The sequence below is a fragment of the Peromyscus leucopus genome, chromosome 15, assembly GCF_004664715.2.
Source record: "Peromyscus leucopus breed LL Stock chromosome 15, UCI_PerLeu_2.1, whole genome shotgun sequence".
NCBI lineage: Eukaryota > Metazoa > Chordata > Mammalia > Rodentia > Cricetidae > Peromyscus > Peromyscus leucopus.
The window spans coordinates 19,094,107-19,116,437 of NC_051076.1; the positions used below are offsets into that span (position 1 = coordinate 19,094,107).

The 22,331-nt window shown below is 38.2% G+C and overlaps 1 protein-coding gene across 21 annotated transcripts in view; it reads right to left on the reverse strand.

The window, feature by feature from the left end:
• Positions 1–22,331, reverse strand: part of Cdc42bpa (CDC42 binding protein kinase alpha) — a 209,066-nt gene that overhangs the window by 105,021 nt on the left and 81,714 nt on the right. For all 21 annotated transcript variants that reach the window (XM_028865457.2, XM_028865461.2, XM_028865471.2 and 18 more), the window contains exons 5-6: positions 19,539–19,687; positions 1,211–1,304 (exon numbers count right to left, since the gene is read on the reverse strand). In XM_028865457.2, the coding sequence (XP_028721290.1) occupies positions 1,211–1,304; positions 19,539–19,687 (243 nt within the window). The remainder of the gene's footprint in view (positions 1–1,210; positions 1,305–19,538; positions 19,688–22,331) is intronic.

Genomic DNA, 22,331 nt, shown 5'->3' on the forward strand with positions numbered 1-22,331 from the left:
AGCAGGTAAAGCACTTGCCAGACAAGTGTGAGGACTGAGTTTGAATCTCCAGAACCCATGTGTGGTGGTTTGAAAAAAAAATGGTCCCCAAAAGGAGTAGCACTATTAGGAGGTGTGGTCTTGTTGGAGTAGGTGTGGTCTTGCTAGAGGAAGTGTGTCACTGTGGAGGTGGGCTTTGAGGTCTCATATATGCTCAAACCACACCCAGTGAAACAGACCACTTCCTTTTGGATGCAAGTCAAGATGTAGGGCACTTGGCTCCTTCTCCAGCACCATGTCTGCCTGCACGCCACCATGTTGCACAATGATGATAATGGACTGAACCTCTGAAAATGTAAGCTAGCCACCACAATTAAATGTTTTTCCTTTGTAAGAGATTCTGTGGTCATAGTGTCTCTTCACAGCAACAGAAACCCTCACTAAGACACCATGAAAAGCCATACATGGTACAGCATGTCTATAATTCGAGTCTTCTACTGCAATATGGGAGGCAGAGGCAAGAGAATTCCCAGAAACTATAGACCAGGCAGCTTGTACACAGTGGTGGACAAGAGACTGTCTTAAACAAGATGGAAAGTGAGGACCTAGTTGTTCTTTGACATCCACATACACTCACATTTACACACCCAAATGCAAGCACACACACACATACACACACACATATATATATATGTGTACCCACACACCATACATACACATATAAAAAGCAATAAAAATCTGAAAATATAACCTTTTAACTGAACAAGAACTTAAGGATATAGTCAGCAAAAGTCAAGCAAATGGGAACATAAAACTAATGCTACCTAATCTTCACCCAAAAAGAAAATTCATTTGCTGAACACTGTCCCTAAGAACAACTACATCATTAGAAAAAAGTACAAATGAAGATGAAGTTGTGTTTTCGTTTTCTATATGAAACTTACATTCTTTATCACTCTAAAAACTTAGGGATGTTTCACGTATAATAGGTATTAGCTAATAAAGAAGCCACAAGGTTCTCAAAGCATCCTTCTCAAGCTCACCATTACGAGCAGGTCAGGTGACTCTGAGAAGCCTTACTATGAGCACAGATGCCCAGGATTTTGTGAAAGGAGGTGGGGCACAGACAAAGGGCTGGCTGGCAGCAGACAGTGTAGGCAGAGGGTCTCTAAACAGAGGAAGAAGATATAGCAAGGGAGACATTATGGGAGAATAATTCATGTTCATTTACCGTTCCATCTTCCATCAGCTTCAGACAAGAACCAAAGTCTGCTAAACGAATGTGTCCATTCATATCCATCAATATATTGTCAGGTTTAATGTCTCTGAAAAAATAAATACATTTAAGTTTTAGTTGGAAAATAATCAGATGGTCTTTTTACATGAAAAGATTTCAACTGCTTTTAAAAATTACTCTAAGAAAAATATCTGTTTTACAGGTTGCATCCTAGATGTGATTCATATTAAAACTTTGTAAAGTATTTATCATTTCAGTAATTCCTGGAAATAAAGAGTACTCTGGTAATTTTCATTCTGGAAAGGATACTTTCGAGGATGAAGACATTCTTTATTCAGAGAGTGGTCACAGGCATGTCAAGGAACACTCCAATGTCTGCGCTTTTGTCATGTGTGTCTCACTTTTAAATGGAGGGAAAATAAGAGCCTCCTACAGATACGATAGTAGAACCTTGTGGGGGGATTTACATTATAGATTTCATTTCATTAAATAGTTTTAGCTTGCTCGTTGCGCACGCCTTACCCAGCACTCACAGAGCAGGCGATCTTGTAGTTTAGCCACTGTCTACAGAGCGAGATCAGAAAGCGCAAAGTAACAGAGAAACTGTCTGAAAAAAAAAAAAAAAAGCTACACATAACTTGTTTCTCCTAAATGTGTATTACAGTATATACTGTAGTGGTTTTGATTTTTCTAATAAAATACATATTTTATCCACTTCTCAAATTAGAATGTAGCTGATGACTTTTGAAATCTATATGCTGTAATAGTAGCTCCATTTCTAATATTGCTTTCTTGTATCTTTGTTATTTTTGCCATTGTTGTTTGGGCGGTTTACACTTTGAGGCAAGACTTCATTCTGAAGCCTAGGCTAACCTCAACTCACTATGTCACCCAGACTAGTACTGAACTCCTGGCCATTCACTTGCTGCGGTCTCCAGAGTGCTGAAATTTTCTTGCATTTTTTATATGATTAAAACTAAAAACTTGCTTAGAGCTTTGCGTCCCATGTAGTACCACTAAGTACTTGCTAGTTCTCCACAGCTGCCCAGGTGGGTACAAATTATTTACCCTATCTACAGAAAAAGCTCAGCCACCTTGAGCTTACACCCAAGGCCACTGCGGGGTTTACAGCCACGCAGTCTGCCTCCAGATTCCACATTCTATATTATTATCATTCAAATAGATATCTGTCTCTTGGGACCAAACTAGTGACTTTTAGTGAGGTGTTTATAGTTTTATTGATTTTTAAAATAATGATATCTGCCTGTTGCTCTTCCCTTATTTCTGTAATTTTTCATTGATTTGAATTAACTTCATTTTACCTTTTTCTTCTCTGTAATTCAAGCTAATTTTGCTTTCTTTCCAAGCTTCCTGAGTTAAGAGACTTAATTCACTTTTCACCTCATTCCTTTTTCTGTGGTGATATATTGTGCACCATAATAATCTTTGGCTGAAGATCAGAGAACAGAACAAGCAAGCCACTAGATTAAACATAGAGGTCTGGCAGTGGTGGCATACACCTTTAATTCTAGCACTTGGGAGGCAGCAATACATCTGGATCTCTGTGAGTTCAAAGCTACGCTGGACTACATACGATTGACTCAGTTTAGGAGAAAAACAGAGTCAGGCAGTGGTGGCACACACCTTTAATTCCAGCACTTGGAAATCACATGCCTTTAATCCCAGCACTTGAGATCTCATGCCTTTTCTTGGGAAGCACACACACCTTTAGTCCCAGGAAGTGATGGCGGGGCAGAGAAAGATATGTAAAGCTTGAGGAGACAGAAACTAGAGGCTTTTCAGGCTGAGGAGTCCTAGAGGTAAGAGGCGGCTTGTTCCTTTGTCTCTCTGATCTTTCAGCATTTACTCCAATATCTAGCACTGGGTTTTTTTTATTAAAAGACCATTTAGGAGTTTGAGTTACACTTTTCCAATATTTTCATTTAAGGTTAGAGATTTTCTTTTACTGCAGCAGTTTCTGGACCTGTGTCCCATAAGTTCTGATATAGAGCACTTTTGCTTTCTCTTCATTATAAATATTTTATAATTCCCATTGTGATCTCTCTAAGCCACAACTTACAGAGAAGATATTTTAGAACCAACTGCCTGTGATCTCACCACTCTGGAGAATCAGAAGCTTAAGGCCAACCTGGGCCACAAGAGAAAAAGAATAATCACAGACAAGGCTTCTCTAGGATCTCAGAAAGGAAACTTCTCGATTCATAAATCTCTACGCACCTTTAGGGTCTCCACCACAATTACAACTTTAATCCCAGTGTCACCGGCTGGTTAATAGTCATCTCCCTTCTACACAGAAAGAGCTATGAAGACCCACAGCATATCCCCCTTCCTTCCCACGGAGTCTGCGAGTACCCAGTACTGAGTGCTGTATAGAACAGATGCTATGCTAATAATTTCATAAAGTCAAGAATGTCCAGCCATTAGATATCTCAGAAGTTGAGAAGCTACTTATGATGATAATAAACAGCACTTGCCTTTCAGTGGCTAAAATCGAAGCCTGGAACTGGATGGAACAGAATCATCTTTTTTGAATGAATCAATTTTAATACTACTTGGTGATTTTCTATAACTATCACTGCATCTGCCAGAATTTCCTTCTACCCCTATGCTGGAGAAGTCTATGGCTTCCAGTTTTCCTACTAAAGACAAGACTGTGACAATGCTCCTATACAACAATCTTCATAAGAAGAGAGTGTAGTCAGTGTTCTCATAATGTAAAGCAGTCACATTCCAGATTACTTCCTTATGATAAATTCATAGGTGATTTGGATAAGAATAGATAGGGTAAACATACATCAAGCTTTTGAGGAAAACAAACAAATGAACATATTTCCAGGAGAAAAAAAATTACGGTGTCACAACTTGGCCAACAGTGAAAGAGTCCGTGGTTTCTCATTCTGTGACAATGATAGAAGTATCAATCATTTTGCCTTTGTCAATCTCATAATTAAAACACAGTAGTTATTTCTTTGATTACTTGTGATGTTAAATATTTCTTCATACTTGTACATTACTATATTACTTCTTTTATTAATTTATTTGTAGCCATTAATTAATCTATCGCTTATATATTAAAGTTTTCAACTGCCCTGTTTTAAAAATACTGACATATTTCTTTCGATTACAAACTAACAAATTACTTCCCTATTTCTCAGTAAATACGTTGATTCTACTTTCCTCCATTCTTTGTCTGCCTCTGTTAGTTACTCCTTCACTTCTTTATCCCCAGAAAGAGTTCCAGAATAAAGAGCAGATCAGCCTAACCATCCTGACATAAAGCTCTAAAATAAGTGGCTTTCCATAATAAAACCGTAACTTCCTTCAGGAGAAGAGGGATGTGACGTCAACGGGGACGAGGTGCAGGTCTGCAGCCTGGGATGTCAGGTCTACTTCATGAATTTTGTGTGTTAATTTTTCTTTCAAAAAAATAAGCCACAAGTTCTAGTTTTCTTACGTAGTGGACTTCTAACCTCAGAGTACGAGGCCATTTGACAAGATGATGGGAACTCATCAGAAGGGAAAAGAAGAAACTGCTGCTGATGTCATTCCATCGAAGTTCCACAAACCTCCTCAGCTCTAAGAGAGCATCACGGAAGCATAGCTCATACACACAAAAGGACCGAGTCACACACGTGGTTGTTCCTGGTTCTAACTCACCCCAAAAGGGTTCACAAAGATGTCTAAGTGAATTTTTACAATTCACATTCAGAGGATGAGTTTGTGGCTCAGTAGTATAGCATTTGTCTTCCAGACATGAAACACCATTTGATTTACGTGAATATCTGAAATGGGATTGTCTAGTATTTGCTACTTACGGAAGGAAGGAATAAAATAAATGTGTTAGCAAAGAAATGTACAAACTAGAGGTAGTTACACAAGCAGAGCATTTTTAGCTCACAGGGCCCAAGATCCCACCCCTAGCGCTCAAAATAACTACACACAAAAATGAGTAATTTAATTCAGTGCTTTGGTCTCAAACTATGCATCAGTGGCAGAAATCCCTGAGTCTATCCCTGGAACAGAGGGAAAAAAATCAGGCACTGGAAACTGGACTCTAGTTCAAAACTTCTCTACTAATCAATAAAATACAAAAGAGACAAAATGATCACAAAGAGTCACTTCATATTTTAATCTCAAATTAGTAAATAACTTTCTTGTATTATATTTAGAAGCATATTTATGTATATTTAGGAGCAGACTCTGACTAAAATGTGAGGGGAAGAATGAAAGATGAGATTAAAACCACCACAGGTGATTAAATAAAACATTCCACAAAATCAATCAAACAATTCCAACATGAATAATAGAGGTAATACTACATATTATATACACATAGAAAACAGAAATCTCTTCATCTCTCATCTTTGCATCCCTTTGTCTCTATAATAAAAATCTTCATGGGTAGACAAGACACATGCTTTCCTACCTGTCCCCCCACACACAAAAAAAAAATAGAAAAAATAATGCTATAACAGTTAACAGGCATGTTAACAAGTGAATGTGAGAAAAGACAGAACAAGATGAGAGAGACCTTGGAACACTCAGCCCTAAATGGGCAATAATAACACTAACAAAATTACAGTTATGAAGTAGCAACAAAATAATTTTCTGGTTGTGGGTCACCACGACATGAGGAACTGCATTAAAGGGTCACAGTGTTAGGAAGGTTGAGAACCACTGCTCTAAATCAACATGATCAAAGCTAATATGAAATTACAGGACCTGAGGCAGCATGCACAGGACATGAACGGGTCCTCTGCATATGAACTACAACTTCCAGTTCAGTGTCTTCATTGGATTCCTGAGTGTGTGAACAGTGGATCTGTTTCAAGTTCCTTCTCTTGAACTCTTTTCCTTCTGTTTGTTTTGTCCAATTCCAATGTGTTAGGTTTTGTTTTATCTTATTGCATTTTATTTTATTATTATCCCTTAAAAGACTGTTTTCTAAGGATAAACTGAAAGGGAGTAGATCCAGATGGGAGGGGAGATGGGGAGAAACTAGGAGGAATAGAGGGAGGAGAAACCATAATCAGGATATATAATGTGAGAAAAAAAATCTATTTTCAATAAAAGGAAAAAAGATAAAGTTGCCACTGTAATTTTATAAGCTGGAAAACAAATATACACTAAGCAATTCAGAGAAAGGAAAGTAAATGATAGTTGTGTATTAGGTTGGAGAAAGTGAGTAAACTAGCACAATGCATCATCTGATTTACGTGACTATTGAAATGTGATTATCGAGTGTTTGTACCTATGAATGGAAGGAAATGAGAATCAAAGTATTAGGAAAGAACTGTAGAAATCAGAGGAGTTACACAAGCAGAGTAGTTTTGGCTCAGCAACAAACAGCATTTACAACGTCTCCACCATGTGCGACTACAGAGAAGATAAAGAATGGCAGGTTAGTGAGAACAGGCCTGAGGACAAGTAGTGCTACATCAAGAGCCCGTCCACAGCCGGCTTCGGAGAGTCCCCAAGAGTCCTTATAAACGCTCTGAAGTTCCTAAGTCTTGAAATATCTGAAAGTAGATGTCATGATACGAGACACACAGGAAGAAATAGTAGAAGGACAAAGCTTTAAAGAAACTAGATATGGCTACCACCACAGAGCAAGCTTAAGAGAGAGGAGCTATTTTCAATGTAATCATTTTTTACTCACAGTGTTTGTACCTATCTATGGAGTATGGTGTGATGTCTTTATTCCTACATGTATCTCCTTCAGAGTAGCAGACAGCCTCTTCCCAGATCCTCATCCCTTTCTTGAACAGTACATCTGTACTGAATAACTGATGTGGAAGACAAAGACCAACCCATTTTGACCAGTCAACAAGGACCCAGAGGCCACAAACCCTGGAGAACTGCGAGGAGTGCTGGCTGAAGCCTTGGCTTGTACTGTCTGACTTCTTTTTCCACCCAACCCCGCTCCTCCAGCTCCCTTCCGTGGGTGTTAGTGCCTAATGAGCACTCTCATAACACATATGGACTCAGAGTCTGCTCCTGGAGAACACAGTAACGGCTCAGTGCAGCAGCAGGACAACAAACTACATTTCCTGATATGATAGAAGCAGCAAAACCACATCTGGCATTCAGATCAAGCCTGAGTCAGTGACACCTTGCAATAAGGGGGCATCCAGCCAACCAGATACCAAGCACTGTCAACAACGGAGGGAAAGCTAAGCTAAGGCAAGACATCAGTCCAACCTTCACAATCCATGAAAAGTCAGAGAAGTGCTTAGAAAAGATGACACGTCTGCATTATCCTCACAGATACATTATTCCAGTCCCCCTAATTTAATATAAATCTAATCAGTTATCTATAACATTTCTAAAATCATTAACTTTCCTTATTAATCAAAAGTAAATAACATTGGGCTTAAAAAGAACAGCATTATGGTTAAGGCCATTCCAGCACAATGTGCCAGGCTTGACTATCTCAGAAGAGCATTATTTTAAAACAACAAAATTAGTATTTATAAAAGGTGCACATCTTTATTTCATAACAGGAAAATATTTTTAAATCATTCAACTGCAATGATATATTGAAGGGGAGCCAGAAGCATAATTATACAATTATTATGCTGATAATAATGAAATGTGAATTTGTCAGTATTAGTTAACCTACAAAGTGGTAACTTTTAACTCTGGCTAACCATCAAATTAACTAGAGAGGTTATTTCATTCCACTCCATAGGCCACAAACAAGACATCATGAGTCAGAATGCTGTGCAGGCTCTGGCAATGAGGTCTAAGTGAAGACCTGTATTTCTCTTTCCCAGAAGCATCTGGCCACCTTCGCCTACATTTATTTGTATTATTTACATAGTTTGGAAGAGCACACTTCCAAATGAATATATTTATTTTTACTTTTGGTCACATTATACTTCTCCTTTATATACTACATGTTTTTAAAATCATACTGCATTATAATACACCTGGACTGAATATTAAAATTAACTCTTAATTTTGCTAAAACTCTTATTGTGTCCATAGTAAAAGTATGTGCCCTTTGAGCTTCAGGCTGCAAAACATTTCAGGACTATGTAATGGTAATGATTTTTCATATATAACAAGTGGATAACTGGCCAATAATCTCCAAAAACCCATGCTAAAGGAGATAATATCGGCCCTAAACCTGGAACAGACTTGGCCCATACCTATTCTTCATGAAGTTCTGAGTAACAAAGGATGAAACCTTCTCTGTAGTTTACTACAGAGTATTTCTCTCAACAAATCCTGTTAAAACAGTACTAATCTATTTCTTGTAATCTATAGATGTGTTTTACTCTAAATTAATGGCATTATCTAACATTATTAAAAATCAAGGAAGAGAAGATTAATAAAAATTGCAACTGTGAGTCTTGAATATGAAACAAAGTATATAAAGAGAAAATGGGAGTACACAGAAAGCTACAAATAAGTTAACTCTGGTTTTCTGTTTGGGGACTAGGCATGCATTTTATAAACTGCATTACATTCTAAGAATTTATACAAGCTACTATCTAAGAATGGTGGTGGTAATAATAATAATAATAATAATAATAATAATAATAGTAATAGTAATCAGGAACATGAAACCATTGTTTCCCTAAATCTGTTCAATTCACATTCAGAAACAATATTTTTTTCTCGACAAAAAGATACCATCCATGCTGTTGTCCTAAAGGTCTTAGCCTGTTTGAAAGGCTCCTGGCAGAGGGAGAGGGCTGCCCCTGACTCTTGGGCCTGCTTTGGGGACCCTCTTCTGCCTGCTGGGTTGCCTCCTCCAGCCTAGTCTGATTACAACTTATATGCTGTGTTTGGGTGATCTCCCAGGGAGGCCTGCATTTTTCTGAAGGGAAAGGAAGAGAAGTGGATTGAGGGTGGGAGCGGAGGAGATGCTGTGTGGGGAGGAGGAAGGAGAAACTGCAGTCCAGATGCAATAGACAAAAGAAGAATTAAAAAAAAGATCTTAACCTGTTCTGAAACTTGGGTTTTTTCACATGAAAAAAATTTATACAAGGGGCAAAAAAAAGGTAAGGATTAAAAAAAAGATACAGAAACGTGTAAGGTGAAATGGGAAGTTCTGCGCCCCCATGGAGTTTATTTTAAAATTTATTTATTATTGCTGTTGGGGCAGCACATGTAATCCACGGAGTCTGTGTGGAAGTCAGAGGACAGCTTTCATGAATGAGTCCCCTCGTTAAACCATGGTTTCCATGGATTCAACTCAGAGGGTGACAAGTTCTTTTACCCACTTAGCCATCCAACTAGTCCTTCACTTCGAAACCAAGTTTCTCTAGAAGTCTTTATTTTAGTTGCATGTATACATGTGTCTGTGTGGGCACGTGCATTTGAGTGCAGGTGACTGTGGAGTCCAGAAAAAAGGACATGGGATTCCCTTGGAGCTGAAGTTATAGATGATGCCAGTCACCTACCAAGGGTGCTAGGAACTAAACTAAGGTCCTCCACAATAGAGAACATGTGCTTAACCACTGAGCCATGTTTCTAGCCCCTCAAATATAATGTCTTAATCACTATGAGTCTTTGTTTCTTTTCATATCTTGTCGCCAATTTATTTTATGTATTTTTATCTAAGTTACCTACATCAATTATATAGGAAAGAAAGTGGGGAAGACAAGGACAGAGAAAGAAGGAGACAGCATGAATGGAAGACAGGAAAGGGGGATCAGACTTAATTATCAGGAAATATAATCCAATAAATATTCAAAGCAATAATGACTACTATAACCCTTTGTGATAAACACAATTCATGGCCTAAATAACAAATGTTACATTAACTGTTCCTAAATATGATCTGACAAAAGGGATGTCAGGTTGCAGTAACCTTCTAATCCATACTCCGTAAAAAGTCCCTTGAAAACTCAAAACTCAGTCTAGAAGAAATCCTCAGAGTGACACATTAAACTATATCCACCAGGCACAAAAGAGGAAGAAGTCATAGTCTATGCTTTACCAACTACCAACCAATTAAACACTGCACTATTTATACTAGCTTGCCTCATTCAGCTGTACCCTCCCTGGGGTTTTCATGAGAATAATGTGGGTCTGCATGCTATCATGGGATGAGCACTTAGTGCTCCCTTTAAATATGGAACTGCATGTCCTTCAGTTGGTACTGGGTATTTTCAGTAGGTCCTAGGTACTAGGATTTTCATAAAAACATTATTATTTGATCTTGGAGCTCCTATTAGATGTCTTGCCCTACCATCCCATGACCCTGCCAACTTCTCTAACAGCCCAGGTATTTGGGTTTTTCCCCTATTTCCTCAACTCCATTATCTAACACTTCGGATAACTTTTCCTTAAATATATCATCATAATTTTAATGTGAAAAGTTTTATTGTCTGAAGATCCCTTTCCCACAACACAATGCGTTTTACATGAGTCACACATCTTCCATCTCTTGGATGGTTATTCCTGGTTATGTGGGGGAAGGACAGATTTTCTTTCCCTTTAGTTATCCTTTCCTTCAAGCTTCTTTTCTTCCATTTATTTGTTTGGTATAAAATTATCATCTTATTTTTTACTGCTAGGGACTGGACCCATGTCCTTCACTTTATCACTAAGCTACATTCATATTCCTTAGATTTTAATCTTCTCTTAAGACCTTAATTGATTTATTTTGTAATTCTTCAATCAGGCAGCACTTTATTCTCTAAAAGAGAATGGGCATACCACAGAGGCTGAGCGAAACAGGGGAATTCGATGGAAAGAGAAGGGATTGAAAGAGAAAGTAAAATAAAGATTTCTGGAAACTGGACGTGTATCATCAGGGAGTCAACTCTTTTCTAGTGGGATTCTCAAATGCCCGAGAACAAAAAGATCTTGCTATTAAACTTTACAGGTTCTCTACAGAAAACTGAGATCCATGGCTACTCACTTACATTTAGGAATTTGGATACTAGTATTATGGGATGCTTAATATGGCTGATTTATCCAGTTTAGTTGTCTCCTTGGGAGATTAAACCAACTTCACTTACTTTTCATTCAGAATTCCACAGAAAAGTATCTTCCAGTCTTCTGCCCAGGGAGCAAAAGCCCAAGCTGGGAGCTAAATAGAAAGAGGAACAAGGCAGCTGACATCCTACCTCACCCTGACCTTTGGTACCATTTCCAATTTGGCTTCCAAATCCTTCTGACATGACCCTACAAGTCTGTGAACACTTCTCTATTTGTCCTGACAAGATGTACCAAGATCATTATGTCTATTTCCTTGAGCAAGACAGACAGAAATAAAGGGCAAATGGGAAGGGAAGAGAGTCCTCATCCTGGAATCCAGATTCCCTTTCTTTCTAAGAGTCAAGAAACTGATGAGGCCAACCAGAGAGTGCGTTTTTCTAAAACATCTCAGATATTAAAAACAACAAATGAAACGTGCTTACTTCCGGGCGACTGCTGCTGTCCGGAGTTTTACTATCAGTCCTCCTCTCTGTAACGCTAATTCTAAACAGTACACCTTAAACTCACCTCGAAAGTTCATTTGCAACAGGAAATTCCATATATCAGCTCATGTACTTTTTTAAACAATCATTTTGTATGTGTGTAGATGTGTCTGCATGTGAGTGCGTGTGCATGCACAGATGCCCAGATGAGGGTGTCGCATCCCATGGAACTAAAGTCAGAGGCAGTTGTGAGCTGTCCAACATGGGTAACAAGAACTGAACTGAGATCTCCCACAGAAGCAGTACACGTTCTTAACCACCAAGCCATCCTTCCAGCCCCAGCTATGAATTCTTTAACTTTTAAACCTTACTTAAATTTAGATCTTGCTATAAATGACTGTTTGAGATATGTAACTTAAAAGCTATGGGATTGAGGCCAGGCAGTGGCGCACGCCTTTAATCCCAGCACTCGGGAGGCAGAGCCAGGCGGATCTCTGTGAGTTCAAGGTCAGCCTGGTCTACAGAGCGAGATCCAGGACAGCTAGGGCTGTTACACAGAGAAACCTTGTCTCAAAAAACCAACCAAACAAACAAACAAAAAGCTACAGGATCACACACACTCCTCTACTGCTCTACTGTAAAGACACCTAAGCACCCTACAGAAACCTACTGGCACCATCAAGTGCAACCACTCAATAAAAGCGCTACATCTGCTTCACTCCGGCTCATCCTGAAACCCTACCCTGGCGTAGTCCAAGATTCCCCTCTAGCTCCCCTGAGAAGCGGTATTTGAAAATCACAACCTGCCAAAGGCATAGTCACTACAAGTCTGTTGGTCACTGCTTCTAGACCTTGTCAGTGTGGGGGTGGGGTTGTATTCAAAGATAAAATGATTTACAACTTCATGCTGATACTACAAATTCAAAACTACAGGGTTTTCAGTAGCTTCTTACATATTATTTCACATTGCAGACACAACAGCCTCAAAATGACTATTATACTATCACTGTTTCAGTTACTGAAAACCATTGAAAAAGATTTGCATAAATTCTCCCAATTGTCACAACTTTTATTGTAGCTATTAATATTTTATTTTTTCCTTTTTACCTTTTTTTCTGTTTCAATTAACAAGTAACTAACAAAAACCACCAGTCCTCATTCTGATTGATTTTTCAAGTAAACTAAAAGGAAGAATTCACTGGAACAACATCCCTTAACTCCTCTACCATTTCTGCATGCCCTATTTACACCTGCGAATCTGTCTTGTTAACGTTTTTTATTTTTTGGATATCATAAATACTTAATGCATTTTGAGTCACAAAGCTTTGTCACTGCAAAGTTTAATATTAAACTTATTTTTTTATTTATCTTTTCCATGTAAGCCACTTGCTCTCCCACTCCCCAGTTTTCCTTTTAATTAAAGGTCAGTGGTCATGCTAGAACCATTTACGGCTCATGCAGTCCATTACGTTACAGTTACTGTAGATGGTGTATATTTATTCCTTGAGTACCTCAGCTAACTTCTGCTTTAAATGAGCGAATGCAATAGTGAAAATAGTGTTTACAGACTGACAATTTACTATTCACTGTTTCTTTTTCCTTCCAAAGCCCAGATTTACTTGTGATATCATTCCCCAAATTTCTGAAGTATGTTGTTGAAGATTTCTTGTGAGGAAACATCGGGAAAATGAATTCTCTGGGGTTTTCTACCTGGGAAAATAGCTTTTTCTACAGTTACAGAAGGAACTTTCCACTGAATATGAAGTCTTCATAGACAGCTTTCTTGTCCTCAATCATCCACGGATATTCCACTGTCAGGTAGACTCTGTGGCTTTGAAAAGGCATCTGAAACCATTCATCTGCTGTCTCCAAACAAAAACCAGTTCTGAAGACCCCTTTGTCCTCTGTGCCCACGGCTGGATTACACTGTACTGAGTGTGGCTTTCTAGAACTCACACTGTTTGCTCCAATTTTAGTTATATACATTTGCCTTAATTTCCCAACATGAAAACTTTGGGTCTCTTATTCTTTTCTGCATGAGACTCCTTTCCTGGACTTACATTTGAATTCCCACTTGTGAAGCTCTTTGGTACATTTTCCTTCAAAATGCTGTCTTTTTCTCCTCTAACATTCTGTGAGGGATGAAGACAGGATGGAAAGATGGCTCAGAGGTTAAGAACACTGGCTGCTCGCGCAGTGAACCGGGGTTTCAGCGACCAACACCCCCATGGCAGCTCACAACCATCCCTAACTCCAGTTTCGGGGAATCTAACACCTTCTTCTGGTCTCCAAGGGCACCAGGCATGCATGCCTGTGGTGCACACACATACATGCAGACAAACACTCACACATAATAGTATTCCCATTTGTGCTGGGTTTTCTTTTTTGTTGTTGTTTTGGTTTGGTTGGTTTTTTCCCTATAATTTCACATGTACTTTCTTTACTTTATGAATCCCATTTAAATAAGTGTCTTGTTAAGTCTTTATCCAATTATTCTTATAGCTGGTCATCCTAGAATTTCCATCAATTTATTATTATTATTATTATTATTATTATTATTATTATTGTTTGTTTTTGTTTGACAGGGTTTCTCTGTGTAGCTTTGCGCTTTTCCTGGAGCTCACCTGGTAGCCCAGGCTGGCCTCGAACTCAAAGAGATCCTCCTGCCTCTGCCTCACGTGTGCTGGGATTAAAGGCGTGCGCCACCATCGCCCGGCCTTATTAGTATTATTATTGTTTCTGTTTTTTCTTTCCTCCTGAGATTGAATTACATTTTTTGATGGATTAATTTGGAGTTGAGCTATGTATATTGTGAATGCTGTATAATGTATATTTTGGATTCTGAAAAGGTTCCAGAAAAACTTAAGTGTTCTACATTTACCAGGCAATCAACATGGCTAAGAAAGCATGTTCAAATATATTCTACAATGTTAATGAACCTTATAAATATTACATAAAACAAAAGAGGCCAGCAATAAAAGACATGATGTTATAGGATTTGATTTATATGAGATGCCCAAAATTAGTAGATTTATGAGGCAAAGTAATTAATGTTTGCTTAGGGCTGGAGAGTTAGAACTGAGGTGAGAGGTTATGGCATGAGGTTTCTTTCTGAAGTAATGAAGATGTTCTAAAATGGTTCATGACAAGGATTACAAGTATCTGTGAATACACTAACACCACTACACACTTTAAATGAATGAAGTATGTGGTATATGAATTACATCTCAATAAAGCCATCTGAGGAGATTTTATAATTTAATCTCACAATCTTAAATGAACATTCATTGAATAACTAATGGCAGGTTATACAAAAAGATAAACATCTCTTCTCAGGTGACAAAAATTTGAAAATACAAGTTTTATGAACTAATGACATAAAAATGATTGTTATCAAGAATAATGACTAATGCTATTGAAGAAAGTTAATAATGAAAAATTTATAATTTTAGACTTCTACAAAACTGTGGTGGTATTGTGTTCCCCAAAATATTGTGTACCCTAATAAACTTATCTAGGGTCAGAGAACAGAACAGCCACTAGATATGAGGCCAGAAAATGGTGGCACACACACCTTTAATCCTATCACTTGGGAGGCAGAGATCTATCCGGATCTCTGTGAGTTTAAGGCCACACTGGAAACAGCCAGGCATGGTGACTCATCATGCCTTTAATCCCAGGAAGTGAGGGCAGAAAGCAGAAAGGTATATAAGGCGTGAAAACCAGGAACTAGGGCTGGTTAAGCTTTTAGCAGCAGTTCAGCTGAGATTCATTCTGGATGAGGACTCAGAGGCTTCCAGTCTGAGGAAACAGGATCAGCTGAGGAATTGGCAAGGTGAGGTGGCTGTAGCTGGTTCTGTCTCTCTCATCATTCAGCGTTCACCCCAATACCTGGCTCTGGGTTTATTTTTGTTAATAAGACTCTTTAAGAGTCATGCTACACAAAACTACCTTTGGAAGATTTAAAATGAAGTAACTCCTCATTTTTAATATTTAATATTCTATTATTTGTCCATATGAACAAACATTTCAGCTAAGAACTTCAAAAACTTAAAAAATATTTTCATTAATTCTTTGAAATTTCATATAATGTATTTTGATCATATTCCCCATACTTCCTCTAGATCCACACCAATTGCCCTACATTACCCTTATCTCATAGAAACAATTTTTTTAATATTTAAAGAAAAGGAATTAGTGTCTCTGAAAATTTCATGCTATCTATCTACTTCACTCTAATTCACAATTTAAAGCATTGTCTACTTTCTAGTATTATCTTTCTGTGTGAAATCTGCATCCTGGGCTGTACCTCAGTGGTAGAGTATTTATTTACCTAATATGCCCAAAGCCCTAGGTTTTATCCCCAGTAACAGGATTTAACAAAAATAAGCTAAATCTGCCAACAAGCTCAAAGTATTTTCTAAGACGGTCTTAATGTGAAGGCAAAATATGTTATGTCTGCTAGCCTACGAAACAATACAAGAACCAGGGTGTGATCATAGTCACTGACCTACACACACAGAGTATCAGCTATTAAAATTCTGGTGCTAGAATCAACATTATGATTATCTATATAAATTATGTACGTGCTGTTAGAAAATATCACAAAATTCCTGATCATTCCTTCTGCTCATCTAAAACTAAAGCACATGAAAGCCAAACACAACATTCTAAGCAGATCAAACCTGTTTCTCTGTTGTTCTAGTTGGATTCTGGGTCCTGGCTAAATGGTGTTGTAGCTGATGATCTGAGCAGCAACACTCTGCTGACTTAGTTAACATGTTCTGAAATAACAGGTTTTTTTCAACCTCAAATCAGGACTTACTTTACGATGTCCCAACATTTGGCAGAAAGTTTAATCAACATGAATCAGATCACATGACGCTAAGTCATTAAACATACACTCTACTCCAAAATTCTCTGCCTCAGCAAAGAGATGATTGAAAAGAATGTAAACTGACTATTCAGTAACCAAAGGAAGGCTGGTACGCATGCTTCAAGCTCTGCGTAAAAGTATATCCACGGCAAAGTCTAAACTCTGAGTTGACAGATTAATAAAGAGAAAATATTCTACGACTGCCAAAATAGTATGTTAATAAATACAAGGGAAGAAATAACCAGTTGGCTAAAAGCGCAGGAAAAGACAGATATGTTTCTTATGTGTTCAAGTGAAGACTTTAACATTCAGATGGTAAAGAGGGTCAGGGAGGTGACTCAGCAGGGAGAGGCTCCTGTCACACACCTAACCACCTGAGTTCAATCCCCACGACCCACACAGCAGGAAGAGAAGCAATTCCACAAGCTGTCTGCTGTCTTCCATGCATATGCTGCAGCATGGACACACTCCTGCACATATAAACATATATATGTATGTATGTATATGTATGTTATGTATGTATATATACACACATGCACACACACATCAAATAAATAAAATGTAATAAGAATGTTTTTAAATAAAATGATAGGATATAGGCCTGAGTCAGTAAAGTCCTGCATTGTAAGCATGAGTACTTAAATTCAATCTCTAGAAGCCACTTAAAAAGCCTGAAGTCCTGGCATGTACTTGTAACTCCAGCCATGGTGAGAAAGGAGACAGAGACAGGAGCATTCCTGGGGGCTGGTGGGTCAGCTATTCTAGCCTACTTAACCAATGAGAGACTGTCTCAAACAAACGGTCAAAGTCACCCGATACATGACACCCAAGGTGGTCCTCTGACCTCCACACCCTTATAACTAGCATAGTGTGCAGCACCACCCACCGTGAGACACACACACACACACACACAAAATTAAATAATGATAAAATGTAATAGCAAACTTCAGTGGTCTTTCTCTGCATATGTCCTATTTTCTCTGACCCCTTTCCCTTAGCTAAAGTATTTTAATCTTTGAAATACCTGCATTCTGACGTGGACACAGCTTCTTCCAACGGGTCTTCCTGAGTCATTTGTTTAACTACTGTTCCTTCTACATCTCCACGATGTTTAGGAACACGGTTATTACAAGTGTCTTTAAAATCTGCTCTTACTCTCACTCAATTCAACTGTATCATCAGTTCTACCTTCAAGTAACTCCTCAAAAAGAGAGAGCATTTCCTCCACGTCCACCATCTATCTGACCCGAGAGAGTAGTTAAAATGCTGGGGGAGAAGTATACTGACAAGCCTCCAACATGAGTGAATTTATAAGATCTAAAAAGACACTTAAAACGAGATGAACATATGTCAACTTGAAGACAGCCATACAACAGTATGAATGGTAACTTATTACAGGCCAAGATACAGTCTAAGGTCTGTAGCAAGATATTTAGCAGTCTCACGATAAAGACCATGCTTTGTTAGCACATGCCTAGCATTCCAGCACTTGGAAATCTGATGCAAAAGGGTTCCAGGCCAGTCTTAGCTACATACACATAGTGATATCCTGTCTCGAATAAATAAGTAAGTAAATAAATAAAGTCTAACTTTCAAAGCTGCAATGGTTCCTCCCTAATACAGTGGCAGCCCTTACTGCTCTTAGCACCCTCCTCTTCCTCACACTTTGCACTGCCCAGTGGAAGACTCATCCCAAGCCGGGCGGTGGTGGCGCACACCTTTAATCCCAGCATTCGGGAGGCAGAGGCAGGCAGATCTCTGTGAGTTTGAGGCCAGCCTGGTCTACAGAGAGAGTTCCAGGACAGGCACCAAAGCTACACAGAGAAACCCTGTCTCAAAAAAAGAAAAGAAAAAAAAAAAAAGACTCATCCCTGGTAACCTGATGAGATCCTACTTTCTTTTAAACAACTAAATGTTCTTCAATATTTTACTATACTTTTAAATATCCTATATATAAAAAACATTTTGTAAATAGGCCTACTTTTTTTTCATCCAATAATAAATGGTATGTAATGTAATACACACTCATAGGGAAACAAAAGTTTTAGTTTTTTCATTTCATTTTGTTTGAGACAATGTCTCGTGTAGACCAGGCTGGCCTCTAACTCACTCCATAACAAAAGCAGGTGAACTCCAGATCCTCCTGCCTCTACTTCTCAAGTGCTACACTTCAGGGATATACCACTATACCGAGTTCACACAGAAGGAAGTACAAATGATGAATTACTTGTCAGTTTATAATAAGATCATGCTATACACATCAAAACCAACCGTGTCTTTTAAACAAAAAAAATGTGTGTGTGTATATATATATATATATATATATATTCCTTTAAAGTCTTTTCCTGTGTGTGTGTGTGTGTGTGTGTGTGTGTGTGTGTGTGTGTGTGTGTGTGTGTATGTTCATGTGAGGTCCGAGGTCAATTTAGGGTGTCTTCCTTAATCACTCTCTACCTTATTTCCTAAGACAAGGTCTTTTGATGAACCTAGAGCTCTCAATTTGGCTAGACTGGCTGGCCAGCCATCTGTCTCTAGGGATTTGCATTCCTCTACCCCAGTGGATATATGCTTCCATGTCCTGATTGTACATGATGTTGGGAATCAAACTCAGGGCTTCACCCTTGCTGTCTCCCCAGCCCAAGTCTTTTCTTTAGAAAAATAAAATATATAACAAGTCTATAATTTATGGTCTAGAATTCTAACTATCAGTGTATAAGAATCAACTATAATGAAACTGACTGCTGCATACTCCTTTTGGGAAGGACATTACATGTAAATCCAGTCATGAGTATGTTCAAAGCTTTCCACAAAAATGCTGACTGGAAGTGGGCATTTGTAAATAGTATACATGGACATAAAAGCAGACACATCAGCTCAGTGATGCAGATTAATAGTAACAGTAAAAACATAAAACCAAAACAATCTCAAAATAAAGTGTTTGTGGATAAGGTATAACTAAGACCATAATTAATAATTCAGCAGCAACAGAGCTGTTTCTGGATATATCGTCACAGCCAGCTGAATGACAGATGGGCCAACTCACCTATGTACATAGTGGAGCTGATGAACTGAGTCGATTGCTATCACCATCTCAGCCAGGTAGAACCGAGCCATGTCTTCAGGCAGTCGATCTTCAAATTTGCTGAGCAGAGTAAGTAAATCCCCACCAACATAATAATCCATAACCAGGTACTGTGAACAAAAGTAAAATGTGCTCAGTAAATAATCATGGTAAAAATTAATATACTTAATGCATCCTGGGGTTAACTAGAACGAGGCTGAACACTTATGAAGGTTAATTACTTGTGTGGTTAACTCATATTTAAGTATATAAGATAATTATCATTAATAGTAGTAAGACTTCTAAATTTCATAATCAATGAGACAAAATTTTAAAACTTGGTCTAAAAGACAAGATTACAATTTTTGCTGCTTTTGTCCTTTGCAAAGTAAATGACAGTATCACTCACCTGATAAAAGGATTTTTCTCAAATATACATAAACAGAAGCATACCCATTTTAGATGTGTGTATGGTGTGTATGTATGTATGTAGTACCAAAGAAGGGCAAGAGTATTTATCAGAAAGTTCACCAGGCTCTCTGAGTTAGACGACAACGTTATAGATTTTGTCACATTTTAGATTGTTTTCAAATACTTATTACTTGTACATGTCCATATGCATGCCTTGATGGTACAATGATTTTCTTTTTTCTTTTCTTTTCTTTTCTTTTCTTTTCTTTTCTCTCTCTCTCTCTCTCTCTCTCTCTCTCTTTTTTTTTTTTTTAGAAAGGGTTTCTCTGCGTAGTTTTGGTGCCTGTCCTGCATCTCACTCTGTAGACCAGGCTGGCCTCAAACATCACAGAGATCCGCCTGGCTCTGCCTCCTGAGTGCTGGGATTAAAGGCATTCGCCACCACCGCCCAGCTGATTTTATTATTTCTAAAGACTTATTTTTATTTTGAGTGCAAGTGAGTGCTTGCATATGTCTTTGCACCACAGTGTGTCTAGTTCCTATGGAGGTCAGAAGAGGGTGGTGGATCTCCTGGAACTGGAGTTACAGGCAGATGTGAGCCACCATGTGAGTGCTGGAGACAGAAAACAGGTCCTCTGCAAGAGCAGCTGGTGCTCTTAACCACTAAGTCATCTCTCTAGCTCAACAATAATTTTATTACAAGATGAAAATATCTCAAGGATATCACTGAGCCAATATTACAATTTAAATTTGGCTATAAAAATTCTTTCATTCTGAGACTTGAAAATTTTAAGCACAGAAAATGTCAAAGAAACTAATTTTATATATTTAAAGCCTAGAAAATTAGGGAAGTTATATTTCAAGTCCTGGTCTATAGCTTACTTACAGCATTTACAAGGCCCAATATTTAACTAACTCTACCCTGAAGCTTATAACAAGTTAATGCAATGTAATAAAATTCTATAACATTATCAGGTTGCAAGAAATGGAGACAGTTATGGAGAAGAAACTTTTTTTTTTTTTTTGGTTTTTCAAGACAGGGTTTCTCTGTGTAGCTTTGCGCCTTTCCTGGGACTCACTTGGTAGTCCAGGCTGGCCTCGAACTCACAGAGATCCGCCTGCCTCTGCCTCCCGAGTGCTGGGATTAAAGGCGTGTGCCACCACCGCCCGGCGAGAAGAAACTTTTATCTCTTAATTTAAAAGAAGCCCAATGAGAACTGCAGCAGGAAAAGACTTTAAGGTACAAAAAAGGTACAATTAAAACAGACTCTAATATTAATTTATGTACAGAAAGTGATAAAACATCTCTTTTCTTTAGTAATATTACTGTGTTCCACTTGGGGTTATTATGTCCCAAACACTGAGTATGCCCATGGGATAAAGCGATGGAAGTCCCTACAGCAAGGGCTTCCCCTTGACAGGGTACTCAGTTCTTACTACAGCAGACTCTAAAAATATCTGAAGACACCATACCAACACTGAATTGCTTAAAAAAAAAAAACCATTATTATTTCCATGTTTTCTATTGCTGGTCAACATTTACAATGAAGCTTCCCAAGCTTCTCTTACGAACCTTTATCCACACACTCTTTTATGCTTCCTTTTACTCAAGCCCTACGCCCCACTCCTTCCAAAACTATCAAGATGCTTTACTTGATGTCTTCTGGTTAAAGACAGAATAAAAACTGATAAATATGCAAGCACTCCTACATTTTCTTGTCTCCTAAATTGAGTTCACAGTCTTCCTTTACTTTGTTCTCAGAAGTAAACTAGCTGCTAATAAAGACAGAATCCATCACACTGAAAAGGGGGTGGGGGGATCACAAAACTCTCAAGAGAAAAACAGATCAAAATGAATCATACCTTCAATGGCAGTTTGTCATTAGAGACAAGATACTGGATTCTTTGGATCTAATTCACCAGACTGAATTCACTCACCAAGGTCTTTTTGAGTCTATTACCTACTAACTCTCCCTGTCCACTAACAGCATCCTAATTCAGGTCACTGTCTCCCTGTGGCGTTTACTGTTACAGACTTATGAGAAAATGGGTAGATTTCCACAACAGTGGAAAATAGAATGCAGACTAGAAAAATAAATAAATTCATTCACCAATTCCATAAACAATTTTTAAGAATACCTACTGTGTGGTAACACCATACTCATCCAACAGAGGTACAACAAATGAGTAAGAATATACCTTCAAAGAATTTATACTCTACAGAGAAACACAAATTAATGATCAGTCCCAGAGCATCATAAATACATTGGCAGGAATAAATGTAGGGAAATGCTTTAGACTCTTCAAGAATCCAGCTAGACATGGTGACCCAGGTCAGTAATCCCACTAGTGAAGTAGCTGAGG